Source organism: Sorex araneus, chromosome X, assembly GCF_027595985.1.
Source record: "Sorex araneus isolate mSorAra2 chromosome X, mSorAra2.pri, whole genome shotgun sequence".
In the NCBI taxonomy this organism is placed as follows: domain Eukaryota; kingdom Metazoa; phylum Chordata; class Mammalia; order Eulipotyphla; family Soricidae; genus Sorex; species Sorex araneus.
The window spans coordinates 318881850-318903006 of record NC_073313.1 but is presented as its reverse complement, the minus strand read 5'-3'; the positions used below and the strand labels follow the sequence as shown (position 1 = coordinate 318903006).

Sequence of the window (21157 nt, the reverse complement as noted above, 5' to 3'; positions counted from 1 at the left end):
AGAGGGGGGTGGGTGAGAGCCCTCCCTGCCTGATGGGACCTGGCCCCGGCAGCCGGCCCCCATAACCCAACCACCACCACGCTCCAGGCTGCTTTTCACATGCTCGGGCCAAGCTTCACATATGAGTGAACATATTCCTATACTGCGCAGCTGCGATAATACCATAAGACACTCCCTACTCATTTTCCATAATTACCACACCATATTTGATTGGAGGCAAGATGGCACAGATGCCGCCCAAACCCCTTGTGCTCTCCCGAACTCAGCTCACCATCTTGCCTTAGACAATATGCGGCTCAGCACACCAGGCATGGAACTCTACGCGTGATCCCTACTGGAACTCTACGTGTGATTCCTGATGGACATCACTGGCTGTTTTGCAAGATTCGGACAGAATGGCATCCATGGGGCATGGAGAAACTGCGGCAGCTGCAGGGTCACCACTTGGCCCAGCTGGGCTGAGTCACAGCGCCTTTGGACATGGAGCCGTAGTAGTTGTGCGCGCAGTGGCTCATCCACTGTGGGGTGCTGTCAGCTAACCACCAGATGACCTGGGGCTTGGCACAGGTATTCGACCTGGCACAGACCCTCCGTGATAGGGTCTTGCTCTGCCATCTGCTCAACAACCTCTGGGTACATTCCATCAACCTCAAGGAGATAAACCTGAGGCCGTAGATATCCCAGATGCTGCCCAGAGATGCAGGCAGGTGTGTGTTTGTCAGTGTGCAGATTGTTACAACATGCCAGTTAACCAAAAGCTTACATTCGGTAGACTGGGAACACCTGTAAAGGCTATTACTGGCCACCCCAATGCCTCCATCCCTCTTGGAGAGCCCGGCAAGCTACTGAGAGTATCTTACCTGCATGACAGAGCCTGGCAGGCTACCCGTGGCATACTTGATATGCCAAAAACAGTAACAATGACAGTCCTCATTCCCCTGATCCTGAAAGAGCCCCCAATACGCCATCGGTCTACACTAGCATGCAACAGGGACGAATGGAGATGTTACTGGCGCCTGCTCGAGCAAATTGATGAAAAACGGTGTGGAAGTCGATGTGGAGGTCTCGTTCTGTTCAGCAGGGAGAACCCTTCGTGGGGCTGAGAAGGGGACGCAGCTGAATGAACAGACGCAGAGCCTGGAGGAGGGAGAAAAGGCGTTTATTCTATGGCAGTTACAGTATTTATACCTCCCTGCTGGGAGGAGGTGGTATAGTATGCACGCCCTGGGACCCCCAATAGAAATGCAGGTGTGGCATGGGCTTTAGCTAGTAAGAAACAAATGCTGATAGGATAAGATCAGTAAGATTAAGGAGTGGCAACCTTTGCTAGGTGTGGCATGGGGTTAGCTAGTGATAAACAAATAGTGACAGGGTAAGATCAGTAAGGTAAAATGGCTCCCTACACAACGGGATGACAGTGATGATGAACTTACATGAAATGATTAATATGATGTGAAGGAGTGCATTAGTTTGGAATGTGAACAAAAACCACCTGTAAAAATTAAAAGGAATGCAAAATTATATGAAGTGATTATTTTAAAACCTTTAAATCTGTTACCTTACTTCATTATACACTGATAGCTGGATTAATTTTTTTAATAAAGTCACTTTTTTTTTTGCTCAGGTATTCAGAAATTGCATTACTGTTTGGTTAAAGCTTTATCTTTTTTTCCTTTGGTTTTTGGGCCATGTGCAAGCTTACTTCCGGCTCTGCCCTCAGGAATCACTCTTGGGGAACCTTACAGGATGCTGGAGATCAAACCATGTGCAGGAAAAGTACTCTACCTGCTTTGCTCTCTCTCTGGTCCCAGGGTTTCAGTTTAATTCTGTGTGGAAAATATTTTTCATTTAGGTGGCAGTATGTAGCTCATAATTAGAACCCACGTTTTATATGTATGATGTGTTGGATTGAATTCCTGCCCATATGCCTCTCCCAATTAATTTTTTCAATTTGGGTCATGAATAGACTATTTATAAAGGTAATTGTGAAAAAATTGCATTAATGCCTATGAAGTATATAAATATACTTTTTTATTCTTTAGTATAGAAACAATTTTTTTATTTTGCTATTATTTTTATTTTTTTATTGGATCACCGTGAGATAGTTACAAAGATTTCATGATTGAGTTTCAGTAATAAAATGATCAAACACATATCCCTCCACATCCCTCCACCAGTGTCATTTTCCACCACCAGTATACACAGTATCCCTCCTGCCACCCCCATCTGACCCCATCCCATGACTCTATGGCATACAGTTTCCTTCTTACTCTCTCTCTCTACTTTTTTGGGCATTATAGTTTGCAATACAAATACTGAGAAGCCATGATGTAGAAACAGTTCTTTATTTAGATCTTCCATTTAACATTTTTCTATCTTGATGGTTCTTTTGTCACATTATTTTTTCTTCAATCTAGAAAGTATAATTCAGTCACTCTATAATTGCCCTTTTTAATACTTTTTTAATACTGTGGAACAAGTAATCTCTCTAATCCTTTCTTTTTTAAAAAATGGCCCTGAATCAAGGCTAGCAGTTTGCTAAAGCTGTTGATTTCAAACGGGAGCCAAAAAAAAATGTCTTTCTATGGTCTTTTGACCATTTCAGGCTTTTGGAAATGTAATGGTTAATTCATTAGAGACATTTGAAAAGCAATTTTTTATAAATATTTAATTGATATAATATTTTATTGTCACAGTTTGTGACAGCTTTGTGTGATGTTTTACATAAATTATCTTACTAAGTATGCACTCTAATCCAATTTTTTTTGTTTTGATTTTTGGGCCACATCAGGCAACAGTCAGGGGTTACTCCTGGCACTTCGCCAGGACTTACTTCTGGAGGTGCTCAGGGAAGCCAGGGATCAAACTTGGGTCAGTCATATACAAGATGTGCAAAGGACCTAGCCACTGTAGTATCACTCCAACCCCTATAATTCTAATTTTTAATTAAGAATACTTGAGTTCAGAGAGGTTAAGTAATTTGTTGAATTCAATCCAGTGCTTTTGTTTCTGACAGTGTGATCCTTTAGTCTAGAATGCACGATTGTGTGGAGCATATGCCTAATTTATTTATTTTTCATGAAGTAAAATACTTCTATTTAAAGAAATTTACTTAGAGAAATGTGAGAGGGGGAGAGAGGGAGAGAGAGGGAGAGGGAGAGAGAGAGAGAAAGAGAGATACGTTCAAGAGAGTACGGACTCCTCCAAAGTGGGTAGAAGACCACATTTTAAAATTCTTTTCTTTAATAATTCTCTTAAGTTATATGATTAGACCACTTGATTTATTTTTCCTTCACATTGATGTATATTCAAAATATATTAATAAATACCCGTTTTTCGTAAGGTCTTGTGCTGTAGAGTGCTTAAGAGCAACAGCTGCTGACAAACTTTCAAAAAGTAAAGATCATTATAACCTAATACTAGGGAAGTTTTTTTTTTCAGTGAAATAATTTAATGACTTGAGAAAAAAAGAAATATTTAAATACTGTAGGATTTAAGCAAGAAAGATACTGCTGCACTTGCTAGTGGGCTATCTGTAATCAGAAAGTTTAAAGAGGGGCCGGAGAGATAGTATAGTGGGGAGGGTGTTTGCCTTGCATGCGGCTGACCTGGGTTTGATCCCCGGCATCCCATATGGTCCCCTGAACATTGGCAGGAGTAATTCCTAAGCAGAGAGCATTTCTCGGTATGCACCCTTTCACCCCATCTTTCCCCCCTCTCCCAAAAGAAAAAAGGTGCAAAGAAAGTTTATGAGATTAGAAGCCAGAGCAGTAGTACAGTGGTTATGGCATTTGCCTTGCTTGTGACTGACCTGGATTTGGTCCCTGATACCCCATATGGTCCTGGAGCCCAGCCAGAAGTGGTCACTGATAGTGGTGATGGAATTGGTGTTGGAAAATTGTGTGCTTGGAATTAGATCATCAGTGACTTTGAAAATCATGGTACTATAACTGTAAATCACCATGCTTCAATTAAAAAATAAATAGATAAAAAAGTTTATGAGATTAAAGTTGCACTCTAATAACATTACTTTTATTTTTTAACTTTATTTTTATAAAGTTGTTCACAATAATTCACTACATTTAATATTCAAACACCAATCCCACCACCGTGCACCTTCCCATCACCATAAGAGGCAAGTGTGTGAAGATCGTTGTATTTTATCCTGGAGCATTTAAGCCCTTGTATAAGAGACTACAAGTGTTTATAACATTTCTTTTATATAGGCATTTGGAGGCCTTTCTACCAGCATTTAAAAAAAGCAAATGTCTATATAATCTCTAATGGAAAAGTGGCAAGTTTGAATATAATTGAAACAGTAAGAAAATATGCAAATAAAAATTGGATCTAGTATAGGTTGAGTGTGGGTTGAAAGATTAATAACATGTAGTACCAAATGAATATATAATCCCCTGTTATTCAATCTGTGGTTTGTAAACTAGTACCTATCCACAAATTTTCTGGCCATCTGCCAAACGTTTCCACCTAGTCATATAACTGCAAGCAGTAGCATATGCCACACTAGCTAAAAAAATATATAATTTTATAACATTTGGCTTAATAAGTAAAATACTATCTTCATTGGTTTTATTTCATCATCAGCCGGTCCACAAAATTTTTCTCCCATTTCCCCTGTAAGCAGGTGTATAAAATATTGATGGACACTGATATAAGCAATTATTCAAAATGTACAGTTGAAAGAGAAATAGGTTGGTAGCCATAGGGGATTGATTTCTTTTTCTAAGTTGAAATATGCCTAGTGTGACTAAGAACTGTATTTCCTCTGTTCTTTTTCCTTAATTGTTGTTTTGATATATGTGTTGGGTAGAAAGGACTCTGTATATACACTTACAACACCAGATCAGACAGTGGAGCTGTTGATTTCACTCTGTCTGCATTTGGGGTGGTGCTGGAACTTGAAATTCTGGTCTCAGGTATGCAAATATATGCTCTGCCACTGAGCCATGTCCAGGCACCCCTAAGAGACCTCAAGTTTCATTTTTTAAAATTGGTAATTAAATATTTACTTGTGGTATCATCTGACAAATTTAAAGCATAATTATAGAAGTATTATTCTTGAGTTGTTTTCCTTTGCCAACTTTTAAAAATGTTTTTCCAACCGTTGTTCTCTAGTCTACAGATGTTCTCTGGTTACAGGTTGATATATTAAAAAGCTAGGAATAGTACAAGCGAGGATAGTACAGAAGGCAACACTCTTACCTTGCATGTAGCTGACTCTTGTTCAATTCCCAGTCCATATACTATCATCTGAGCACCACCAGAAGTCACTTTTGAGTACAAAGCCAGGAGTAGCCCCTGACCACTTTGTGGGACCCCCACATAAAACCAGACCCAGGAAGAATTTTGAGATGAATATTGTCTTGATCAAGTTATATCTACTAAATAGTTCCTTTATTAACTAATAAGTGACACACATCTAATTGTGTCAAATTTTCCCAATCCCTGGTGTGGGAATCAGACTTTAGACCTCACAAATACAAGACATGAATTACCACTGAGTTAAATCCCAGCTAACTTTATTACTGGCCATTGAATTCTTTTCACCATTTTAGTATGGTACCTAGATTCAGAGAAAAGTATTGATGTCTTTAGTTCCTCTGTGATATAGAATACTAAAAGTGACTGTTTATTTCTGTATTTTTATAGACTATCATAGAACTCTCTGAAGAGCGGGATGGTCTTCATTTTCTACCCCATGCTTCTTCATCTGCACAGTCACCATGTGGTTCTCCAGGCATGAAACGAACAGAAAGTCGACAGCATCTGTCAGTAGAATTGGCAGATGCTAAGGCCAAAATAAGAAGACTAAGGCAAGAATTGTAAGTTTTCAAGGCTCTTTGTATGGTCACAAAAGTGACTTGGATAGTGACTTAGGTTTGAAATATAACTTGGTAGTTTCCAGTTGCTAGTAAATGTCAAAATTTTCACAAGTACTTGTCAAAATGAAGATAAATAAATACACTGGCATCAGGTTTTCCTAATGTTAAACTGTAGAAAATTAAAGGATTTCCTTTATTTTGGAATTATGTCCTTTCTATCTTTTTAGTATTAAAATATTTCTTCTTTTAAAATAATGCTCTTGGCAAATTTGCCTCTCCTTAATGTTTTTATATTCCTTAAAGTCTGAAGTACTGGGAACCACTGATAAAAAATAAGTAAGTTAGCTTTTTAAAAATTCATTTTATAAAAGAGTGAATTATTGAAATATAGTGCTAAAAGTTTTTTTCGTATGTATCTTGTGCATTAAGTAAAGAAATGCCTGGGTGATGTGCTTATAAATGGTAAATATTAAAACTGAAAGATAATTAAAGCATAGTTCATTTTCAAGTTACATTATAGAAAAGTTTCTATTAATTTCATGTATGTATTTCCTAGTGAATAATATGTAAAGACATGACCAATCTCTATTAGAGGGTTTTTTTTTCACTTTAAAAAGAATAAGGAATTTTTGTGTTTTGTACTTTTTTCCGTTATTTTTCGTTTGTTTTGTTTTCTCTGGAATTCTGGCTTCAGGCTATATATTTTAAATTTAAAGCCATAATATGGCAATCAAGTTTATTTACTGATTATTTAAAATGGTTTAAGTATGCAAGGTAGAAAACCTATACAGTCTATAGGAAAATTTGAAAACAAAAAATACAGCTTTCCATGTGAATGTCCATGTTATTATGTATCTATTGAAGTGAATACGCCCAGGATATTCTATAAACAGCTGCACCAAGAAAATTGGGGAAGAGATTGCTGTTATTACTTTGATTGACAGTTAATGGATAGCCTAAACAGTGAAGACTAGTTTGTTCCATATAATTTAGCACAATCTTTTTCAGTCTTTAGATAAAGCGTGCAATTAGAATTGCAGTGACGGCTGTGAATTCATTTGACATTTTGCACTATATTAGAATTTGATTTTTAAATAAGATTTACTTAGCTGTAGAGTGCATTAAAATTCCAGACTACTTAGAAAGATTGATAAAATTTGGTCTCACTGATTTGAAAATGTAAACGAGTATTTTAATGAGTAAATATGCTAAAGATAGGAAGTATTTTCAGTAACTAACACTTCTTGAAGTTATCACCAGATATTTTTATTGTCTTTTGAAAATATTCATACATTTCTTATGCTAACATTTGTTGTCTTCTGTCTGGACTGATATTTATAAAAATGAGTATGTGTAAAGATCACCAGCAGTAGGGTACTTTCCTTGCATGCAGTCACCCTGGTTGGACCCCCAGCACCAGATATGGTCCCCAAGCATGAAGTTTCTCTTGGGAAAGTAGAATGTCTTGAAATTATAGTATGATGGTTGCACAATTCTGTGAATATACTAATAATTACTGAATTGTGCACTTTATTTGTCATTCACCTGTCTTTAGTATTTTTGAAAAATTATTATAGCTAGGGTAAAGTATTAAAACTGTTATTAAAATTTATGGTCTTGGTGTACTCATTTACAAGCTTAATAAATAAGTTTTTTTCTTTTCTTTTTGGGTCACACCCAGCGATGTACAAGGGTTACTTCTGGCTCTGCACTCAGGAATTATTTCTGGCAGTGCTGGGGGACCATATGGGATGCTGGGAATCGAACCCAGGTTGGCAGCGTGCAAGACAAATGCCCTACCCACTGTGCTATTGCTCCAGCAAGTTTTTTCAATTTTCCATTGAGCCAGATATGTGGCTTAATGGTAGAGTGCCTGGCTCACATGTGGTAAGAACTCAAGTTCAATTCCCAGCTTGCTGAGTGTGACTCTAGTGGTACTGTGCCCAAAAAGTTTTGATCTGTCGAACATCACAACCCCATGTGTATGCAAGCACTGCAACCAAGGTACATGACACCTAGAAAGCACCACAAACAAGCATATGACCCCCAGTTTCACAATAACAGCAAAAAAGGACTAGTAAGGGGAAAACATTTTTAGATAGAAGGATGAACGTTCTGATATATGAATTATATATCAAAAGTATTGGGCTGGAGCGATAGTACAGCAGGTAAGGCGTTTGCCTTGCATACAGCCTACCCAGGTTCGATTCCTCTGCCCTTCTCGGAGAGCCCAGAAAGCTACCAAGAGTATCCCGCCTGCACGGCAGAACCTGGCAAGCTATCCATGGTGTATTAGGTATGCCCAAAACAGTAACAAGTCTCACAATGGAGACGTTACTGGTGTCTGCTCGAGCAAATGGATGAGCAACAGAATGACATGTGATACAGTGATATGTGATCAAAAGTATTATTTTAAAATAGCTTTCACTTATTAACATGTGCCAAATGTATTAAAATATGCAAAGCAGTTATTAATGATCTAAGAGTGATATTGACAGAAATATAATTGTAAGATTTTAACACTTCATTAACAGCCATGCATAAGGAGAAAGCTCCAAAAACAAGGATGCTTAAAGGTCAAAAGAATTATTAAAGAGGTCTCTGATAATGTTAACTAGCATATATAAATAAAATTTATAAGAAGTTATTACCTCCACCACATTATAAATTATATATATGTATACATATATATTTTTTATTATTTTTTTGTAGTGGGGAGGGTTTGGGCCATCCCAGCAGTGCTGAGGATCCCTGGCTGTATGCCCAGGGATCACTCCTGGCAGGGCTCAGGGAGCATATGTGGTGCTGGGGACTGAACCCAGGTAAGCCATGTGAAAGCCTTAAACTGCACTATTGCTCCATCCCTACTATATTTTTATTCTGTATATTATATATAAAAAGTCATTATACTTTTATATATTACTCATAAACATTTTTTGCTATTAACTAATTTGCATATTCTCATTACTCATTACTTATTCAATATTTTCCACTAGCTAAAACAGCCTGAACTATTTTTATTCACCAAAATTTTATTGTGTTTTTTGAGCCACACCTAGCAGTGCTCCGGTTACTCCTGGCTTGTATATTGCTCTGGCCTCTTCGGTCACACTATTTAATGCACTGTTTAACATACTTCCAGCAATAAATGTGGGCTTTATATCTTTACCAATAGTTATTATAGCACTTTAAAAAATTACAGACATCCTCACTAACTCTGTATGATGTTGCAGAGGAGAGGGGAATCAGGTTTGTTAAAGCAGCTGCAGTGATAGAAATGAATTAACTTCAGATCCTACTGAGGTTGCCTACTACAGGGTGAAAATGAATAATGCTAAGGAGATCATGATGTATGTCACAAGATGTTTATTGCAGTTTCTTTCCTTGCTCCCTAACCCCCTTCTTTTTCTCTTCCTATCTTTTTTTTGGCTTAAGTTTTACATTGGTAAATTTTTTTGAAATTTTAAAATGTTCAACATAAAAAATAAAAATTATAGCCATCTTACTGGGTGTGAAGTGAAAACTCAGTATGGTTTTGACTTATGATTTGTGAGAATTGATGATGTTGAACATATTTTCATGTGATTATTTTTCATTTGTATATTTTCTCTGGAAAAATTGTTATTCATATTCTTTGTATTTTTTAAACTGACTTATGTGATTACCTTAATTTTTGATTGAATTATAATTGACATAAAAGGAGTGCATAAGTTTGCATTCATATTATACATAGTAACAAAAACATTTTTGTTGTCATGAGAACCCTTAAGATCTGCTTTCTTGGGGCTGGAGTTATAGCACAGAGGGTAGGGTGTTTGCTGACCCGGGTTCGTTTTCCAGCATCCCATATGATCCCCTGAGCACTGCCAGGGGTAATTCCTGAGTGCAGAGCCAGGAGTGACCCCTGTGCATCTCCAGGTGTGACCCAAAAAAGCCAAAACAAACAAAAAACAACAAAAAGAAAGATCTACTTTCTTAGTAACTTTAAAATAGCAGAATTTTTTCTTTTTTGGACAGGTGAAGAATCTTTGGCTAGTCACCATGTTTTGCATTATATTCCAGTAAACTTTTTGTTTGTTTTGTTTTGGGGCCACATGTGGCTTGATCGGATTTATTCCTGGCTCTACACACAGGTATAACACCTGGTAGGATCTAGGTACTATATGTAGTGCTGGGATTGAACCCAGTCAGTCACATACAAGGCATACTTATCCACAGTGCTACCTCTGTGGCCCCCAATAAACTTAAAAAACAATTTCTCTTTCCTTCCCTGTTTGTTATTATCATTCCTCTTATGATATTGGGAGTTATTACACACACTTCATTGTGACGCTCCCGGATTTCACTTAATTGTTTGTGGTGCTCAATACAGGAAGCATACTTGGTTGAAGCACCAGTGATTCTAAAGAGCAGAGCTTCCAAGATAGCTTTCTATTGTGCATCTACGTAGGATAATGTTGGAATTGAATTCATGGCTTCATACTGTGAGGCAGTCACTTTGCCATTGGGTTATTCTTGGACTTAATCCCAATAATTTTTTTCTTATAAAAGCAATGCCTTCAAGGACCTGGGGTACTCAATTGTGTACTCTGAGCTAAGGAAAGAAGTTCAGTAGGATAAAGAGGGGCACAACTGGTGAAGGGATGGGTGTTTGAGCATTGTATAACTGAGACTTTAACCTGAAAGCTTTGTAACTTTCCACATGGTGAATCAATAAAAGAATTAAAAAAAAAAGAGGGGCACAGCCTGAAATAAAATAAAACGGTGGGGACCAGTTGAGGTGTTTTTGATTATGGGAGTTAGAAAATTTTATTCATGTGTTAATATGACCAACTTGTGACTGATGACTTAGTGTGCAAATCATTTTGTGGGGCTGGGTATTGAAACTTGGGTCTTACACATGTTAATTCTTCCAAATCATGAACATAGAGTATGTTTCCATTTTTTGGGGTCTTCTTTTATCTCTTTTAGAAGTGATTGGTAATTTTCACCAAGTAGGTCTTTTTGCCTTTGTTAAGTTGATTCCTCAGGTAAATCTGTATCTTTTGATTGGTGAGTTCAGACCATTAAAGTTAAATGAAATTACTGGAATAATGGAATTTAGTGTTATCTTTTTGTGGGATTCTGAACTTCTGAGTAGTTAGTCTTTGTTTTGTTAGTCTTTTATATTAGACCACTTAGTACATCTTGCAACACTAGTATAATGACCAAGAGTTCCTTTAATTATAGTTTGTCAGTAAGTTTTGTATTGCACCATTGAATTTGAATAATAATTTTAGCTGGGTGCAGTATCTTTATTTGGATACCTATTGTGTTCAGAGTGCTGGCTATATCATATAATTCCCTTTTAACTTATGTTTGATTTCATTTGAAAGACCTGCTGTGATTTTTTTGAGTATCCCTTATAAGTAATTTTGAAATTTGCTCCTGTTGCTCTTAGAATATGTCTTTGGCTCTTGCAAGCTTAATTATGTTTCTTGGCATTTTTTATTTGAACTTATTCTTATTGAAACTCTGAGATTCCTGAATCTGGTAGACTTGGTTGATCTTCATCTTGAAGAGGTTTTCAGCTAAAAATTTTCTTGTCAAAACTTCTTGCCTAGTCTTTACTTTCCTTCTGAGGTCCATATTATTTGTATGTTATATGATTTCAGGCCTGTATCATGGATCTGACATTTTCTTCACTTTTTTATTATTCTTTCTTTGTCTTTTTAAACTTTATTTTTTATTAAAATAAAATGTATTTTTTATTGATTCACTGTGTATTACAAAGTTACAAAACATATTTGTGATGGAGTTTTAGGCATATAGTGTTCAGCACCGATCTCTTCACTAGAACCCACTACTCTTCAACAATGTACCCAGTTTCCCTCCTGCCTCCCAGCACTGCCTCTATGGCAGACACATTTTGATTGTCCTAGTGTTCCCTTTCTTAATTATTCCCTATCTTCATCGTTGTCCAAATGGAAAACTTTCCACTAAAAGCTAGTTATCCTGCTCCTAATTTCTATTGTCTTTAGCCATTTGGTATTCCCCTAGGAAGTTTCTCTATATCTTATACGTTGAGAGAGATCACTCTGAGTCTGTTCCTCTCTCTGACTGATTTCACTTAACATGATACTCTCTAGATATACCCCTGTAGCAGCAAATTGCTTGACTTTCATCTTTTCTTATGGCCAACTAGTATTACACTGTGTAGATGTATTATAGCTTATACAGTCATCTGTTCTTGGACATTTAGGTTGTTTCCAGATTTCGGCTATTATGAAAAGGAACACAGGAGTGTTTCTTTCTGATTTTGGATGCTTTCATGCATCTTGTCTTTTAGTACACTGATTTCCCTGCTTTTGTCATTCTGCTGCATCTTCCTTCTGTTGTGGTTTTTAGTTATTCTTCAGGGAATGAAATTGTTGTCTTCAGATCAGCAGTTTGTTTTTTTAAGGTAATTTTAAAAATATTTATTTATTTATTTTTATAAGGTTGTTCATGATTCATTATTCAATAATCCAAGACCAATCTCACTACCAGTGTACCTTCCCACCACCCTTCAAACCAGCTCCTCTAGCAGGCCCTTCATAATTTATTTTATATTGCTTGTTATAATTCACTAAACATGATCAAAAATATTTAGTGAATATTGTTGGAGCCAGGGAGCCATTAAGCCCTTGTAGAAGAGATTTACTAGCATGATATTAACTGTTAAGTCTTCTGTGTTTATATTTTATTAATCAAGATAGGTTGCCTTCTATTTTACATCCCATCCAATGTCTTGTGCTACTCCTGGTTCATCAGTAGCATAGAGTTTGAGATGTTGCACGGCTGCAAATGCAGTTGCATACTCAAATTTTTTGAACGGGGTAATCCAGTTGAAGTTAAATTTTTAATTGGACTTTGGGTACCCTGAATGACAGCCTGGTATGGGGTCTAGAAGCATCTCTACAACTTATTGATCTCTTTTGAGATTTATTTATTTATTTATCTATCTCTGGATCATGGCCAGTTAATGAGCTTATTTGGTGCCAGAGGCAGTTCATGGGTATGACTGCCAGTCTTCCAGAAGAAAAGGGAACTGGGGGGATGTACCCCTTCCCTTACTCTGTAAGAGCCTGGAGGTTTCAGTCACAAAACTTGCATACATATCAACAATTTCTGATTGATGTTTTCTTATATTTATCTTTCTTTATTGAAACTCTCTTCTCTTGTTTTCTTAACATATATAGAACAAGGTTTTGTGTTTATAAACACTGTTCACTTTGATGAACAATGAAATTCACTTAAAAATGCTTCCTCTATAAAGGTATTATTTCTTCATTGACAATTATGGTTTAGTGAAATATAAATGGTATAAGGCAATGTAAACAAAAATTTTTATAATGAAAATTTAAGATATTATTAAAGAATATAAGGTGAACACATAATCCTTGTAGTAGATATTACTTTGAGGAGCTTGTCCTCACTCTTAGGGTGAGGTAAAAACTGGGAGTTAGAAGTAAAGCAGTGTAAAGAGAAAAATATATTGAAAAAAATTGAAGATGTTTGCAGGCTACAAAAAAATAATTTTAATTATTTGTAAATGTTGCCTGGCAAACTACAGAGTATCCCGCCTGTTGGGCAGAGCCTGGAAAGCTACCTGTGGCATATTTGATATGCCAGAAACAGTAATAACAGGTCTCACAATGGAGATGTTACTAGTGCCCACTTGAACAGGAAGGGACTGGACTACAGTGCTACAGAGCTACAGTGCTACAGTGTAAATGTTGACAATAGCCTGGAGGACTGTATCTCAAACCCAAACATTATTTTGTGTCAAGTCATTTGCTGCTTGTTTGTTTTTGATAAATGAAAGGAGGAAGAGGGAAAGAGTGGGATTACAGGTAGAAGGTGAAGAGAGAGAAACTGTATTCATTATGAGCATGTCAGTCAGTTAAACTTTGAGGAAGTATGGGCAGGATGGTCGGTTGATCACATAAATATATGAAGTCCTAATAGTCATTTCTTTGTCTTTTTCTTCTTGGCTGGGGTTATGAATAATATGCTAGGTATTTAATAATACTTGTATTAACGCAGAAGGCCATAGTTTTCAAAAGTAGTCTTATTCTTTAACATTTTTTTTGCATTTAAGGGAAGAAAAAACTGAACAGTTACTGGACTGTAAACAGGAACTTGAGCAAATGGAGATAGAATTGAAAAGGCTGCAACAAGAGGTTTGTACCCAGAACTGTTATTATTATGAGTAAAGACAATTGGAAATGGAAATATAATTTCCACAGAATTATAACCTGTTAGTAAATAATTGAGCTACTGAGGCTTTAAAAGATACAACAACTTTTCCAGGGTGTCTTTCTTGAAAAATGCTAAAGTCAAAAACTAGAAATCAACGTCCTTAGGCATTTCTTTTAGATCAGTGCCATGCAAGTTTTGCTGATTCAAAGTAACCTTTTAGGACTGGGATAGTTTCAACATTTTAAAAACAAAAATAAGGTTTATGTGGATTTGGAAACTAAAACAACTTTGCCATAAATTGGTGCTGCATGTGTTTCTCCTTGGGTGTTTACTCTCTGGTGTTGCTTTATGTTCATAATGCTTTTTAAATTTTCACCTTTTTAGTATTAAAAATGAGAAAATCTTCCATCTGGGATTGAATTAGGGCCTCACAGATGTGCAGATGCAAGGCAGTCACTCTGTGACTGAGCTACTACCCAACTCTTTCTAAAATTGAGTTTCATTTTAATAAATCTTCATGTTTTTCATCTTATATGTGAATGATTTAGGAATTTACTTCTTTTAATCTCCATTTTGTTTTTATTTGGAGATGCACATGAGGTTTTCATTTGCCCATAAATGGTAGGGATTAGTTTGAGGGTGGACAGTTGTTTTTTCCTTTACTCACCCTAACCTGCCACTTACAGGACCGTACATTGGATTTTCTTTGATAAATCTTATATAGGGCTACAATTTTTATTTCTAGATATGTTGTGGATGTTGCTCACTTCTTGGTGGGAGAGTTCTAAAATAGTTGTTCTCAATATTTTGTTCTCAAAATTCTACCACTCTTAAAAATTAATTGAGAGAGAGTACAGAAGTTAAGATTCCTGCCCTGTTGTAACTGAACCCTTTTAGACACTGATACCACATTGACAGGCTGGAGTGATAGCACAGCAGGTAGGGCATTTGCCTTGCATGCGGCTGACCCAGGTTCGATGCCTCCACCCCTCTTGAGAGCCCGGCAAGCTACCAAGAGTATCCCGCCTGCACGGCAGAGCCTGGCAAGCTACCCGTGGCATATTCAATATGCCAAAAACAGTAACAAGAAGTCTCACAATGAAGACGTTACTGGTGCCTACTTGAGCAAATTGATGAGCAGCGGGATGACAGTAACAATGACAGTGAGCACATTGACCCCTGACCATTGTAGGGTATAGCCCTGGAGGTCCCCAGTTATTGCCAGAGTAGATCAGGTAATCTCTGATGCCACATATTCCAAAAAGCAGTGAATCCTCAGACCCTTTCATTGATCTACTAGTTAAGTTGATCAGGAATCAAAGACTAAAGCAATAGTACAGCAGGTAGGGCACTAGCCTTGCATGTGACCAATGCAGGTTCAATCCCTGGTACCCTGGATCATCCCCTGAATACCTCCATAAGTGGTTCCTGAGTGCAGAGCCAGGAATAATCCCTGAGCACTGCTGGGTATGGCCCGCAAAACACCAACTATAATCCCAAGAGTTTGATATTATCACATAATGTAACAGAACCATTATTTCTCTAACCAGAAAGCAATGTATTATTTGCTATCATATATTTTAAAGCTAAAGTTTCGGCTTCAAATTATAAATTACTGAAGGTGAGATGCTACAACTGTCATGCCTGGTAGACCTAGTCTCTGGGCCAAAATCTCTGGAGCTTTCTTGGGATGGGTGCAGGCCCCATCCCAGTAGTCCCTGCCTTGCCAGAAGGCCCAGGTCCCCATTCACACCTGACTGCCTCCAGCATACAAAAAGGTCCAGCTCCATGACTATTCTCAGAGAGATGTCAAGCTGCTAATCACCCCAGTTCCACAGCTCCTGGATTGAGCAGCCTTATGCATGGCTGCGCAACATCTCCAGATTTCACCCATACTGGCAGCCCTCAGTAGGAGCACAACAAATTAGATGGGAAAGTTGTGTAGAAATTCACTAAGCTTAGTGAGCGAAAACGTAACTAAGAAAGCTCAGCACCTGTCAGCATAGTAAATCCTCAGACAGTGGCTTTAGTAACACTATTGTGAGATATATGTTGTAATAAGCAATATAAAGTAAATTATTTTACACCTGCTAAGGAGGCAGTTTAGGGGATGCTGGGAAACTGGCAGCATTGGTGAGGGAAGGTCACACTGATGGTTGGATTGGTGTTGGAACATTGATTACCTGAAACAACTGTATTAGGAACAACTTTATAAATCAGTATTTAAATAAAGTTTCAAGCATTAAATATGTAATTCATTGTGCTGGATATAGTTCAAAAAGCTGAGTGCATACTTTGCATATAGGAAAGATGGGTTTGATCTCTGCATATGGTCCCCCATGCACTGCCAAGAGCAATTCTCCAGCCCTGCTGGGTGTGATCCAAAAACATATTAAAAGGAGGAAAACTTATTCTAAAATATCCTAAATATTTTTACATTCCTGATAGAGAATATTTTATAAAAATTTAGTATATGAGCATAATTTGTATATTTGTGTGTATATATAATTTTTTCTAGTTTTTTAATTTTTAATTTTTTGACATAAAACCCACTATTATTTTTTATTTTTTTTTAATTGAATCACGATGTGGAAAGTTACAAAGCTTTCAGGTTTAAGTCTCAGTTATACAATGCTCGAATGAAGGGATGGGTGTTTGAGCATTGTGCAACTGAGGCTTAAGCCTGAAAGCTTTGTAACTTTCCACATGGTGATTCAGTAAAAGAATAAATTAAAAAAAAAACCCATCCCTTCACCAGCGCACATATTCCACCACCAAGAACCACAGTAAACCTCCCCCCATCCCCTCACCCCCAGCTCCTGACCCTGCCTGTGTAGCTGATAAATTTCACTTTACTTTGATTACATTCAATATTTCAACAAAAAACTCACTATTATTGTTTGGAGTTTCCCCCCACCAAAGTCAGGCCTGCTGGAAAGGAAACATTTGATAATTTGTTTTCCATTGCTGAGAATGAAGAGATATGAGGTCGTGTGGCCACAATAGTGGCCGCAAGAAAACCCACTATTATTATTTGGAATTTTCCCCCAACAATCAGACCTACCGAAAAGGCATCATTAGATAATTTCTTTTCTCTTGCTGATAATGAAGAGCATATGATGTCACACTGTCACTGAAGTGGCCGCGTGGCTTTGGAATTCTGGTATTTTAATAATTAAGTCCAGAGGTATTTCTGCCAGCTGCTTTGTTCTGAGATTGGTTTGTGTGCCTCTGGGATCATGGCTGTTCAGGAGTGAGGAGCTGTTCATGGGCGGCCGCTTGGGGTCTCGTCTGGGTGGGGAGCAGGGCTGGTTCTCACCCCCCATTGGGAGATTTCCCTCGTTGCCCCATCACTGCAAGCTCCTACCTCTCTGCCTAATTGGCTCTGGAAGGTGGCGGTTGCCATGCTGACGCAAAGTAGAAAAGGTCGAGGTTTGTGTGCCTCTGGGATCACGCCATTCAGGGGCGGAGGAGCCGTTCCTAAGTGTTTTTTTATATATCAGGAAAGGTCTTGAATAACTTCGAGGTTTGGGGAAATAGTCCTGGTCCCAACACCAGAGCTATGTTTGTAGAAGCTCCTGGTTGCCAGGATTCCATCTGGAGAAGGCGAGGAGACTGCACCTGCTCCATCTGGGGGCACCCCAGTGTTATTGGCTCAGTTTGGGTTCTGGAGCATTCTCCAGTGTTGTGGTGCCCACCGGCCAGGATTCTTCACTGCTGAGTTTGGCAAGAATATAATATAATTTTTTAAAATTCTTTGGGGCTGGGGAGGTAGTACAGCAGGCATGGTGCTTGTGTTGCATGTAGCCAATAATCTGGATTCTGTCCCCAATACCCATGTGGTCCCCTGAACACCACCAGGAGTGATCCCTTAATGCAGAGCCAGGAGTAAGCCCTGAATATAGCCAGTGTTGTCCAGAAATCTAAATAAATAATATTTTTATTCCTGTTTTTAAAAAGGCTTTATATATTACCACTTGAAAAATAATTGAAGTATAATTTATATACCATATTAGTCACAGTTCATCTAATATATAGTTCATTGATTTTTTTAGTAAACTTACCAAGTTGTGCAATCAAGGAATTTGAAAATGGAAGCTACATTAATATTCATTTATTTATATTTAGAACATGAATTTGCTCTCGGATGCCCGATCTGCAAGAATGTACCGAGATGAATTAGATGCACTTCGAGAGAAGGCCGTCAGAGTTGATAAGCTTGAAAGTGAAGTCAGCAGATATAAAGAGAGACTGCATGATATTGAATTTTATAAGGCAAGAGTTGAGGTATGTTGTGTAATTTAAAAAAATTTAAAATATAATTTTTAAAATATTAGTTTTTTTCAAAATTCAGTTATAATGAACTTACTAGAATTATTGATTAGATATACCTTCAGATATTTTATGATTTAAAATATATTTTTGAGAATTATTAATTTTATTGAACTCTGAAGAGTTCTATAAGAGTTCTATTATTTTGTCTTATTAGATAGGGCAGATTTTCAAAATCACAAAATCATTCCCTGGTATGTAAATATATGGGCATGCATTAAAAAAAAAATTGGGAGTTTGGAGATAGTTTAAAGAGCTGAGGAGCATGGCTGATATGCATAGGTTCCCAACAAAGATTTGTGAACTAGATCTTCAGAGCATTGGAAGGGCCAGGGATATCATTTCAGAGGTGGAATGCATACTGTGCATTCTAGAGGCCCAGCATTCAATCCTGTCAGTCCATGTTCACCCAAGCACTACCAGGAGTGCCATGTGAGCACTGTTGTGGTACCTGAAAATACACAAACTTCCCAAATAGGTAATAATTTTAAGATTTTCTCAAAATATAAAACATTTATTGGAGACTAAGGATGTGACTGAAATGTCTGGAGTATATCCTTTACACAAGAGATCCTGAGTTCAGGGGGCTGGAGCAATAGCACAGCGGGTAGGGCGTTTGCCTTGTACGCGGCCGACCCGGGTTCGATTCCCAACATCCCATATGGTCCCCTGAGCACCGCCAGAGGTAATTCCTGAGTGCAGAGCCAGGAGTAACCCCTGAGCATCACCAGGTGTGACCCCCCCCAAAAAAAGAGATCCTGAGTTCAGTCCCCAGTACCACTTGGTCCCCCTAAGCACTGAAGGAAGTGATAAGCTAGGAGTATGCTTTGTCAAAGTCCACTTTGCTGTGGCCCCCCAAAAGATCCATATAAACAGATTATTGATAGATCTTTGTTTTTTTGTCTTTGTCTAAATCTTGGTATTTATGTTTAAAGTCTTTTGCTTTTAAGTTACAGTGTAAATAGAAATACATAAATCTATTTTAGTAAATAAAATTCTGCCTTGATTCTCTAGAGATTTTGTTTTAAATAGCTTGGGGCTACTACTTTGTTCTTATCTTAGTAGCTAAGGAATTTAAATATACTCCCCCACTTGGGGCCAGAGCCGTAGTACAGTAGGTAGGGTGCTTGCCTTGCATGCAGTTGATCAACGTTCATGATCCCTGGCATTCTATATGTCCCCCAAGCACTGACAGGACTAATTCCTTAGTGCAGAGCCAGTAGTAACCTCTGAGCATCACCAGGTATGACCCAAACACCAAGAAAAAATATACATATACCCTCCATAATTTCATGTGAAATTTTAGTGCTGTATATTTTGTTTGCATAAAAGTGTGGGGTAGAAAAGGAAACCAATTGGAGGCTGGAGCGATAGCACAGCAGGTAGGGCGTTTGCCTTGCACGCGGCCGACCCGGGTTCGATCCCCAGCATCCCATATGGTACCCCGAGCACCGCCAGGAGTAATTCCTAAGTGCAGAGCCAGGAGTAACCCCTGTGCAGAGCCAGGTGTGACCCAAAAAGCAAAAAAAAAAAAAAAAAAAAAGAAACCAAAACAGACATCGGGTGAGGCTGGAGTGATAGCACAGCAGGGAGGGCGTTTGCCTTGCATGCAGCTGACCTGGGTTTAATCCCCGGCATCCCATATGGTCCCCAAAGCACTGACATGAGTAATTCCTGAGTGCAGAGCCAGGAGCAACCCCTGAGCATCGCTGGGTGTGAACCAAAAAGCAAAAAACTTAAAAAAAAAAAAAGACATCAGCTATTTCTTTGTTTTTCCATAGCCCACATTCACAATACAGACCAATATCAGCTATATCTATTACTCGTTAACTTTATTCTTACAATAATTGTTAATAAATATAGCACAATACCTTATTTCACAGTAGAGAATTTTTATTTTAGGCTTGGAAAAATTAAGATGTTAACATGTTTGTAACAAATAAAGCCTATTTGAAATCTATAGGAATTAAAAGAAGACAATCAAGTTTTGTTAGAAACAAAAACCATGTTGGAAGATCAGTTAGATGGAACTCGAGCCCGTTCTGATAAATTGCATGAATTAGAAAAAGAGAATTTACAACTAAAGGCTAAACTGCATGATATGGAGATGGTAAGTCTCATAAGGTACATTAGTTACGTGACCTCTGAGGAAAATTTCTAAGATTTTAAAAATTTCTTTCTAATGACAAAACTGACTATCTTGAAGCTTTAATAAAGCGATAACTAGATTACATGTTTCCAATTTTATATAATTATTAGTACTGTAAAATTTCAGCTTTCACCACAAAGGGGTATTATTAATAGTTATTAATTATGCTACTAATTTTGTTGTGTCAATGGTGTTAATAATGCAATTATTGTATTTTCTACCTTTAGAAAAAAACTAATTCTAAAATTTAGCATTGGGTCAGAAATACCAGCATATTGACTGAAGAATTTTCAGTATCCTTAGAGATCATTTTAAAAGGATATCCCTAAGAGTATTCATGGCCATGGATATGGCTTGCAATGATAAAGCACTTTATAGCTTATAGAATCCAAGTTTAATTCCCTACCTGGCTCCCAAAGAAATCCCATTGGGTATAGCCCTGATGGCCTCTTAGCACCACAGGCTTGGCCCTGGCGGCCTCCATTACTGCCCCATGTACTAAGTACTAAGCCATCAAGTACTCACTACTAGTTGGATATCTCCTGAATAACCCCAGTCTTTCTGAACATCAGTGGGTGTGGCTTCTGTTTTTAAAGAATATTAAAATGAAAAT

General features: G+C 37.7%; 1 protein-coding gene and 2 non-coding genes across 10 annotated transcripts in view; all 3 read left to right on the top strand.

Annotated features, from left to right (window-relative positions):
- CCDC88A (coiled-coil domain containing 88A) overlaps positions 1-21157 on the top strand; it is a 140099-nt gene that overhangs the window by 52983 nt on the left and 65959 nt on the right. For all 8 annotated transcript variants that reach the window (XM_055119705.1, XM_055119703.1, XM_055119704.1 and 5 more), the window contains exons 8-11: positions 5668-5840; positions 13963-14044; positions 18192-18350; positions 20359-20505. In XM_055119705.1, the coding sequence (XP_054975680.1) occupies positions 5668-5840; positions 13963-14044; positions 18192-18350; positions 20359-20505 (561 nt within the window). The remainder of the gene's footprint in view (positions 1-5667; positions 5841-13962; positions 14045-18191; positions 18351-20358; positions 20506-21157) is intronic.
- Positions 2511-2648, top strand: LOC129400685 (small nucleolar RNA SNORA2/SNORA34 family). The gene has a single exon (XR_008627872.1). It is a non-coding gene; the product is annotated as a small nucleolar RNA SNORA2/SNORA34 family (small nucleolar RNA).
- On the top strand, positions 9037-9167 carry LOC129400617 (small nucleolar RNA SNORA66). Its single transcript, XR_008627818.1, has one exon. It is a non-coding gene; the product is annotated as a small nucleolar RNA SNORA66 (small nucleolar RNA).